This window comes from Salmo salar, chromosome 18 (assembly GCF_965601325.2).
Source record: "Salmo salar chromosome 18, fSalSal1, whole genome shotgun sequence".
NCBI lineage: Eukaryota > Metazoa > Chordata > Actinopteri > Salmoniformes > Salmonidae > Salmo > Salmo salar.
In genome coordinates this window covers 12,063,458-12,073,942 of record NC_138308.1, presented here as the reverse complement: position 1 = coordinate 12,073,942, position 10,485 = coordinate 12,063,458, and the positions used below count along the sequence as shown (strand labels likewise).

At 42.3% G+C, this 10,485-nt stretch overlaps 1 protein-coding gene across 3 annotated transcripts; it reads right to left on the bottom strand.

Moving 5' to 3' along the window:
* Positions 1 to 5,633: 5,633 nt before the first annotated feature.
* Positions 5,634 to 9,465, bottom strand: LOC106576762 (epithelial cell adhesion molecule). 3 transcript variants are annotated; one of them, XM_014154136.3, is made up of 8 exons: positions 9,406 to 9,465; positions 9,049 to 9,108; positions 8,473 to 8,574; positions 7,250 to 7,508; positions 6,953 to 7,018; positions 6,703 to 6,865; positions 6,309 to 6,548; positions 5,634 to 6,132 (listed from the first exon to the last, which is right to left on the bottom strand). In XM_014154136.3, the coding sequence occupies exons 1-8, from the start codon at positions 9,431 to 9,433 to the stop codon at positions 6,109 to 6,111; spliced, it is 942 nt and encodes a 313-aa protein (XP_014009611.1). In that variant the 5' UTR covers positions 9,434 to 9,465; the 3' UTR covers positions 5,634 to 6,108. The 3 variants fall into 3 exon arrangements, with proteins under 3 accessions (XP_014009611.1, XP_014009613.1, XP_014009610.1); XM_014154138.3 differs by having other exon boundaries at positions 9,415 to 9,448; XM_014154135.3 differs by lacking the exon at positions 9,406 to 9,465 and adding an exon at positions 9,264 to 9,351.
* Between the last annotated feature and the right edge of the window lie 1,020 nt (positions 9,466 to 10,485).

Here is a 10,485-nt window from a genome sequence, read left to right as displayed (position 1 = left end):
TCTGGTGTTAATAATGTGGAAATGATCTCTTTCCCTGCACCTTTCAAATGCATCACTGTTTAAGAAGGTCAATTGTAACCCTTGGCAATTTGGCTAATAATCTCTCTCTCAGATGTAGATATACTATACTATTCAATTCAAATCAAATCAATTGTTATTTGTCACATGCAACAAATACAACAGGTGTAGACCTTACAGTGAAATGCTTACTTACTTAACCAACAATGCAGTTTTAAGAAAAGTACAAAAAATTCAAATAAATTAACAAATAATTAAAGAGCAGCAGTAAAATAATAACGAGGCTATTTACAGGGGGTGCAGAGTCAATGTGCGGGGGCACCGGTTAGTTGCAGTAATTGAGGTAATATGTACATGTAGGTAGAGTTATTAAAGTGACTATGCATAGATAATAACAGAGAGTAGCAGCAGCGTAAAGGGGGGGGGGGCAGGCAATGCAAATAGTCTGGGTAGCCATTTGATTAGATGTTCAGGAGTCTTATGGCTTGGGTGTAGAAGCTGCTTAGAAGCCTCTTGGACCTAGACTTGGCGCTCCGGTACCGCTTGCCGTGCAGTAGCAGAGAGAACAGTATATGACTAGGTTGGCTGGAGTCTTTGACAACTTTTAGGGCCTTCCTCTGACACTGCCTGGTATAGAGGTCCTGGATGGCAGAAAGCTTGGCCCCGGTGATGTGATACAACCCGTCAGGATGCTCTCAATGGTGCAGCTGTAGAACCTTTTGAGGATCTGAGGACCCATGCCAAATCTTTTCAGTCTCCTGAGGGGGAATAGGTTTTGTCGTGCCCTCTTCACAACTGTCTTGGTGTGCTTGGACTATGTTAGTTTTAGTGATGTGGACGCCAAGGAACTTGAAGCTCTCAACCTGCTCCACTACAGCCCCTTCGATGAGAATGGGGGCGTGCTTGGTCCTCCTTTTCCTGTAGTCCACAATCATCTCCTTTGTCTTGATCACGTTGAGGGAGAGGTTGTTGTCCTTGCACCACACGGTCAGGTCTCTGACCTCCTCCCTATAGGTTGTCTCGTCGTTGTCGGTGATCAGGCCTACCACTGTTGTGTCATCGGCAAACTTAATGATGGTGTTGGAGTCATGCCTGGCTGTGCAGTCAAGAGTGAACAGGGAGTACAGGAGGGGACTGAGCACGCACCCCTGAGGGGCCCCTGTGTTGAGGATCAGCGTGGCGAATGTGTTGTTACCTACCCTCACCACCTGGGGTCGGCCCATCAGGAAGTCCAGGATCCATTTGCAGAGGGAGGTGCTTAGTCCCAGGGGCTGCGGTCCAAACACTTAAAAGACATAACCTCGTCCACTTACCCTCGCCTTATTCCCTTGGGGGAATCCCCATCGCCATCTTGGAGGGCGGTCCAAATGATTAGCCAAGCAAGGGAAGTTTGCAACGTTAGCCCCTCAGCATTCGTTTTTAGTCGGCTTTGCGAGTGTAGGATTATATTCACTCCGGGGCCCGAAACTGCCCATAATTCAATTCGCAACGATCGTACATCTGCTAAGAAAAGTCTGCGAAAACTTAAAAACATCAATGGAGAAGTCAACATACAAATGTAAGTAAAAATGAATGCAAATAAGTTAGAAATTGTGCTACTAATGCACATGATGACACAAACACGTCTCGTAAAAAGTAAATATGTTTTTGTTAGTCATCTTTTGGAAATTGTAGAAATAAAACATTTTCCTTCAGAAAGCTAGGCAGGCTAACCTTAGTTAGATAATTAATTTGCTAGCTATCATACAGTAGGCATATATTAATAATTATATATTTAAATTAAATAGACATGCACTCATAATTGACTAGCGCATATAAAGCACCCACAAGCTACCGATGGCTGAAAACACAACGCGGGATGAACGAGTGACGAATTTCCGGCCAAGGGTGGTCCATTTAAAAATCATTCCATCCTCCCTCGCCCCGCAAGTGTATACTCGTCAAACGTCATGATACGTCATCAGAAGTGTCCACTTAATTTGAGGGCTGAGGGGATAGGGTGTCGTTTAAGTGTTTGCACCGCAGACAGGGTCCTTAGCTTAGTGATGACTTTTTAGGGCACCTGTGGTGTTAACCAGTCTCTCTAAGGTGTTTGACTTGACATTCTGACACCAACAGCTTTGATAAGAGAGCAGTAAATACAGTTTACCATCCTGAGATGGCATGCCTCACACAAATTCAGTCCACCTCTTGGTTAGTAATAGCATACCTTTCCATAGAGAATTATGTGGACCTAAACTTAACAGAGTTGATGTGATGCCAAACAGTTTCAGAGCCGAGGTTGACTAACCGCATCCAATTTATCCAGAGCAATAAGGGTTAAGTGCCTTGCTCAAGATCAGACAGATTTTTTTACCTATTCAGCTTGGGGATTCGAACCAGCGACCTTTCGGTTACTAGCCCAATGCGCTTAACCACTAAGCTACCTGCCGCCCCATGAAACAGGTGGTGTCATATCTACACACAGGCCCTTCTCAATCGACTGGCATGAAAATACATTCTCAATTTAAAGTAATTTATATTAACACAAGCTCAGAGATGACAGATCTTTCATAAACAATTCACACATTCAAGCGTTCATGGTCATAGCTCGTCATCTGTATGTAATGAATATACCTGGAAAAATACAGGCATACTTTCAAAAGCCCCCACAAAAAGTATCAATGATCCCATGATAGTAAGGTCTATAAAGACCAGACACTCAGTGGCATTTCTAACAGAGTATAACCAATACTGAACGCGTGACACACATGGAGCAGAGACCAGAGGTTACCACGCCCTATTGAGTCTTTTCACCTGGGGAGAATAACAAAACTGTCTCTGAATGTAAACAAAGTGAACTAAAACCATAGTTAGGTTTTCTACTGGATTGACTGACATACTCAGGACTTGTGGGCAGTGGGGTCAAAAAGAGAAATGGGGGCACTACAGAGAAACTATAGAGAAAGATGGAAGCAATTTCCACATAACATGGATTAACAGTCCTATTTGGCAGCCTATCCAGATACGCACCCAGAAAAGTAGTTTGTATACTTCAGATAACATGTTTGAACACTGTACAATGTGTGTAAACATGCTCAGTGGTTCCCGTTTCTTCACTGCCTGAGCTCAGCTGGGATCAAGTCAGAGGTGTGTGAATGGGCATGGCTGAGGTTCAGTAAAGTGCCATGTTTACAAAGACCAATACTAGCCATACAATTATGTTTAGAGGTAACAATGTTTACATATACTTAATAATATAAATGCCTACATGCAACAAATTCTACAATTTTAGTGAGTAACAGTTCATATGAGGAAATCAGCCAATTGAAATAAATTCATGAGGCCCTAATCTATGAATTTCACGACTAGGAATACAGATATGCATCTGTTTGTCACAGATATCTTGAAAGATATGGACTTCTGGATCTCATGGCATTTCAGTGCATTCAAATTGCCATTGATTAAAATGCAATTGTGTTTGTAGCTTGTCTGCCCATACCATAACTCCACCGCCACCATGGGCCACTCTGTTCAAAATGTTGACATCAGCAAACCGCTCGCACCCATGACGCTATACACATGGTCTGCGATTGTGAGGCCGGTTGGACGTACTGCCAAATTCTCGAAAACGATGGTGGCTTATGGTAGAGAAATGAAGATTCAATTCTCTGGCAACAGCCCTGGTGCACATTCCTGCAGTCGGCATAACAATTGCACGCTCCCTCAACTTGAGATATGTGGCATTGCGTTGTGACAAAATGGCATATTTGCTACATGAGGTTTATTTGATCAAATAGAAGTTTTGTAATATTTAGCTTGTGTACTGATACAGGACACCCAACATCCTGGCAACTTTGAAAAGATTAGCGTTGTCGAGATGGCTATGCATATTCATGTGGCTAGTAACATAGTAGCTCTCCACTGAATACAGGCAGCTAACACCCCTCAAATATTGAAACATGTATCCACCAATCCAAAGAGGAATAGGCAGGCGCTTGACAGCCCGCCATTCTGCTCTGGACAACGAATCCCTATTGCTAGGGTAGCGACAGACACCTTCATTATTTGAAGTCGGAAGTTTACATACACTTAGGTTGGAGTCATTAAAACTCATTTCAACCACTCCACAAATGTAACTATAGCTTTGGCAAGTTGGTTAGGACATCTACTTTGTGCATAAGTAATTATTCCAACAATTGTTTAGACATTTCACTATCACAATTCCAGTGGGTCAGAAGTTTACCTACACCATGTTGACTGCCTTTAAACAGCTTGGAAAATTCCAGAAAATGATGTCATGGCTTTAGAAGCTTCTGATAGATAACTGACATGAGTCAATTGGAGGTGTACCTGTATTTCAAGGCCTACCTTCAAACTCAGTGACTCGTCACTTGACATCATGGGAAAATCAAAAGAAGTCAGCCAAGACCTCAAAAAAAAAAGTGTGTAGACCTCCACAAGTCTGGTTCATCCTTGGGAGCAGTTTCCAAATGCCTCAAGGTACCTAGTTCATCTGTACCAACAATAGTATGCAAGTATAAACACCATGGGACCACGCAGCCGTCATATCGCTCAGCAAGGCGATGCGTTCTCTTAGAGAGGAACGTATTTTGGTGCGAAGTGCAAATCAATCCCAGAACAGCAAAGGACCTTGTGAAGATGCTGGAGGAAACGTGTACAAAAGTAGACAACCTTAAAGGCCGCTCACGCTCAGCAAGGAAGAAACCACTGCTCCAAAACTGCCATAAATTATGACTACAGTTTGCAATTGCACATGGGGACAAAGATCACTTTTGAGAAATGTCCTCTAGTCTGATGAAACAAAAATAGAACTGTTTGGCCATAATGACCATCGTTACAGTTGGAGGAAAAAGGGGGAAGCTTGCAAGCCGAAGAACACCATCCCAACCGTGAAGCGTGGGGGTGCTTTGCTGCAGAAGGGACTGGTGCACTTCCAAATAGATGGCATCATGAAAATATTGAAGCATGTTCAGTCAGGAAGTTAAAGCTTGGTCGCAAATGGACAATGCCCCAAGCATACTTCCAAAGTTGTGGCAACATGGCTTATGGACAAAGTCAAGGTATTGAGTGGCCATCACAAAGCCCTCACCTCAATCCTATAGAAAAATGGGCAGAACTGAAAAAGCATGTGCGAGAATGAAGACCTACAAACCTTACTGTTACACCAGCTCTGTCAGGAGGAATGGGCCAAAATTAACCCAACTTATTGTGGGAAGCTTGTGGAAGACTACCCGAAACATTTGACCCAAGTTAAATTTAAAGGCAATGCTACCAAATACCATTTGAGTGCATGTAAACTTCTGACTCCCTGGGAATGTGAATGAAGTAGTAAAAGCTGAATTAAGTTTATTATTCTGACATTTCACATTCAAAAAATAAAGTGGTGATCCTTACTGACCTAAGATGCAACTTTAACTAGGCTTAAATGTCTGGAATTGTGAAAACTGAGTTTAAATGCATTTGGCTACGGTGTATGTAAACATATACCCACCTCAAATCTGACTGCACAGTAATTTTCCATTGAGACACCTTACAAAAGGTATACCTGGCTCAAATACTGAACCTCTTGTTCTAGAGGAAAAGCAATTGACCAACAAACAACCCAAGTAGGATACATTTTAAAATTCATACTTTATTAAAAAAAAAAAGTTAAAAATCTATCAAAAACACAAAGTTCATATGAAACAGTACAATCTTCAGCAGGGGTATTCAACCTGCCTACAAGGTCTGGAGCCTGCTGGTTCTGTTCTACCTGATACCTAAATTGCACCCACCTGGTGCCCCAGGTCTAAAAAATCCCTGAATAGTGGAACATTAAAAAAAATAAACATATTAAAGTGGAACTGGCATCGATGTCCAGAGTCAAATTTGCGGGAGCTACAGCATTCAAACATCTTCATTTAAATCTAAAGGTAATGCATTTAAATCAACAGCTCATAAATAAAAATGTTGGGCCGTAGTAATAGTGCTAAATAGATTTGACCAAAACAGCATCCCTCAAGTAATAATATTAAACACAGAATGTTGTAAAGGCACTATACAAGGTGTTACTATTTCAGCATAGAACCAGCTCTGGTTAATATTTGTCTACATGGCCTCCATCTCTCTGGGCTGAAAGAGACAAGCAACAAAACATTAGGCATCAGGGGGCAATTGGTTTTTCAACAGGTTAGTATGATTTGATGATTGGAAACTGTAGTAATGACAGATGGTTGCGTTAATAAAACCCATGACCACTTTACACATTTCAAGCTCTTTAAATCAATGAGACATATTGGACCACTCACCTCTGCTTTGCTGTACCCCCGCTCTCGCCTCCTCTTAAGGTAGAGGACTAGCAGTCCGGCGGCCACGGCCAGTATAACCACCACGATGACGGCGATGACTCCCCCAGTCAGCCTTTTCATGGTGAAAGTGGGGGCCTCCTCGTCTACATAATACACCAAGATGTCCTCCATCTCCAGCTTCTGACCATCCACACTGGGCTCAAACTTAGCCTGGTCATTGAACAGGGGCAGCACCTTAACCTGGGAATAACATGGAAAATTCACAGGTTAATCATCTGGGTTTTGACAATGTCCATTTTAACCAGGAAGTCCCATTGAGGTCAGAAGGCATCTTCCCAACCTTGATCTTTCTTACTTTAGTGAAATCCCAAATCAAAGACAGGTAATGGCTTACATCTTTCTCCATGTAGTAAGCCATACGAGACAGGTCGGCCTTGCGGTCTCCCCTCTCCTTCTGGACATCGACGACGATCAGGCGAGCCTCAGGGTCGTACTCCACCTCCTTCACAAGGGTCTTGTCAAAGCTGTAACGGTTCTGGATGGCAGTTGCTATGGCACTGCATTAAGATAAAGTTCAGTTACTCCACGCGTCAACAATTTACTAGCGTGCTATAATATTAATTCAATAAAAATAGACTACTTACGCCTGCAATTTAGCAGCATCCACAGCGTTGTTCACTGGCTTGTGCTTGAGCTCCAGGCGAACCCAACTAGAAGAGAAGGGGGGGGGGTAGATTAGATTCAAATACCTGGTACAATGGCCTAGTCATCAGAATTGAGATGAATCCTATCACTCTTTGGCATCTCTACCCTTCCTCATCCAGCATGTACGGTTCACACATGTAGCATAGGCTGTACAGCAAAGCCCAAAACACATCCTGCATGAACGATGGTAACCGTTTAAAATGCATGAAGAATGACAAGACATGATAGAAACTTACTATGTCTCCACCAACTTCTCACACCGAAGGCTCTCGTCTCCCTTGTCAGTTCTGCGCACGCCAGCACTGTTGACACACCAACACTCCTTAGTGTTATTGCACTGCTTAGCCCGGAAGGCACCAGTGGTCTCACAGTCTGGATCGTAGATGCCATCGTTGTCCACAAAGGCGGTCTTGACTGGCTTTCCTCCAGTACGAGTGGACAGGCCATTCCTAGCACGGTACATCTCTGCCTTCATCAGGAAGCATTTGGGGATCACTGACAGGAGGGATAATAAAATAATATTCATGATGATAACATCCAGGGACTGACACTTTTCTACCCATGAACACAGGCTGTCGTTGCAGCATTCGAAACAGGAAGTATATAAGATGTCCAATGCAGTCATCGCAATATCAACTAATTTATGGGTAACAAGTGTTCAATTTAAAAAAAAAAGTCAAAACAAACAAACAGCTTCTTAGCAAAGAGCAATTTCTCAAGCAAGAATTAAGCTAGAACGGTCTGGGAGTGGTGAAAACTGAAAAGTTGTTATTGGCAGAGATTTTGAAAGCAGGAATCGTTTGAAGATGGCCGGGGGGAGAAAGGGAGGTGGTGAGTCAAAGAATGGTGGAAAGTGTAAGCCGCACACCGGATCGAGGTCTGAGGCAAAATTAAAGTGAATAAGGGTATATTAGAGGTGGCGGGTGTGGTGAAGTTCTCAGAGCCCGAGGCTTGCACTGATGGTCAGGATAAAGATTAGTGACGGTAGGAGTGATTTTGAGAAAGTGGAGGTAATGCAAATAGGTCAGAGTTACAGGGTGTGTTGGTGTCCCATCCTTCCAGGCCATGTTGGTGTCCTATCCTTCCAGGCCATTGGCCTGAGCTGGACCAGACAGGTTTAAATAGTGGAATAGGGTGGTGGGTTTTTAAATGTGTAGGGTATCCCCTTTTCTCCACACAAAGTATAAGATAGTAATAGTCTAGTAGGTGGCGGTAATGCAACATTTATTGGATGCCAACCACAGTGCAACAAAGAGGTTTGGAAATCATTGGTCAATTAACAAATTTACTGCCTGGCAGGCCAAAACAGGCTGAATTTTCAGGCCATCTTTTCAAACAGCTCTTACAAGGGCATTATCATTTTAACAGAGAGAAAGATATAAATAAAAAAATCATGTTTCACTGGACTTTTAAAAAGTCCCAAATATTGTATGTGGCCTGTTATTGATGAGGTACTTACATTTAGAGCAGTTGAGGTTTTGCTTCTCACCAGTTCCCACCATAACGCCACACTGGCAAGGGGTGCCATCACATGTAGCCCATTTAAAACTCTCACATGTGCCTGTGGAAGACAAATCAAACCGGTCAAGTACACATGAGGCTAACATGTGATGTAATTGACAAGTCTGCTAGAAAACAGCCATTATACATGTTAGAATGAAGTTCCAGAGGAATTTCCATGGAGGGTGTAATTAAGCCTACCGGTAGAGAACTCGAACTGGGCGTTGGTTACACAACAGACCTCCCCCTCCCCCACTATCCTTTGCGCACCGAAACTGATGCTTTGAGCGCAACTAAAATACAATTACGTCATTGTAATATTTAAGCAAACGGCGTAATTATACCGAAAAGCTTGATTAGGCCTGGCTGTGTATATGTAGGCAGTTTAGAGCAGAGGGCAATAAAATTTCACACAATTTATAAATTTCAACCAACAGCCTCCAACTATCAGAATTGGCTAGAGATTAGGGCTACCGTAAACATTACTATATGCATTTCTGATAGAAAACATTGACCTTTTTAAAAAGCAACTTACATTGAGCTGATGCACCCACTGCGAAAGTCGCAAGAAGAAGTGCAATCCAAATCTTCATAGCTGAATTTGAGAAAAACCCGAGAGAACAAAGATGGAGTAAACACCTGAACGCCACAAGCTTACTCTTTTCCTCACAGTTACGGCTCGTTCAACCAGTTTAGACACTCCAATGCTATGTAGTTCACCAAACGAGCGATGGTATGTCTGCGTCTCACCTGTGCAAACACTTACTGCAACAACGTTGTAACGTATATTGCTATATGATGCTGTAGTTAAGAATCGCTTCATTTATAAGAAAGGTCAGTCTCGTGACGTAAGCTAATTTACATAATTAGGAAGGAGTGTATGGGGTATTACCTGGCTCACCTTTTTTCGTCTTGACCATATTAGGAAACAAGCTCTCTCTCTCTCTCTCTCTCTCTCTCTCTCTCAATCTCTCTCTCAATCTCTCTCCCCAACCCTTCTCTCGCTCTCTCTCCCTGTGTGTGTGTGTGTGAGAGAGTGAGAGAGAGAGCAGAGAGTGAGGAGAGAGAGAGAGGAGAGCGAAGAGAGAGGAGAGTGAGAGAGAGAGCGAGGAGAGAGAACAATGAGTCAAGGGGGAGGGATCTTGAGAGGATTCATGAGAGTAGATCTGTGCCAGTACAGAGGGATAGGCCAACAAGTGTTATATGTTTCAGTAAGATTGGCATTTTAGCATTCATAGCAATGGTTATCAACTACCACAGGGATGGAATGTAAGTCGTAAAAAAACAGGTTTTGGTGACAGAATATATATCAAACTAATAGCAATAAAAGATGAGATGAGAGGTAATCAGTATATGAAGGCTTTATTGGTAAACTGTTTTGAGAAAATAATCAAGATTTGTAAAAAAGGATACATTTATTTTCCCTACAATGCTCACCCCCTGCTGTTCTCTTCTACACATGCCTTGCAAAATACCAGCTGTACAATACGTTTTCAAACTACAGGCTTCATTGTTGATATATATCATTAGATTCAGTATCATTTAAACAACCCAGGTAAAGTTTTCACACAGAACTGAACCAAAGCTTGAAACAACACTGATCAGTTTTGCAGATGCACTGACTCAAGTCTCCACGGTGATGACTAATTTGTCTATGAGTCATATTTCTCAGATGCATTTACTGATCCACCAGTGAAAAATGTATTTCGATATTAAATAGAAATGTATTGTACAACTATTGTACAGCATGACTAATCATGATATTTTTCTGAAATACGATATCAAAGATTTTTATTGATCAGACAATAAAAATAACATATCAAAACACTCTATTCAAGTGATTGTTCCACCTGGGAATGGAACTGATAAACCAGACAGGTAATTTCCCTTTAAATGGCATTATCAACACAGTAGTCTTACTTTATTACCGGGCTCCCCTGAACAAGGCAGTTAGAAACAGGAACCCACTGTT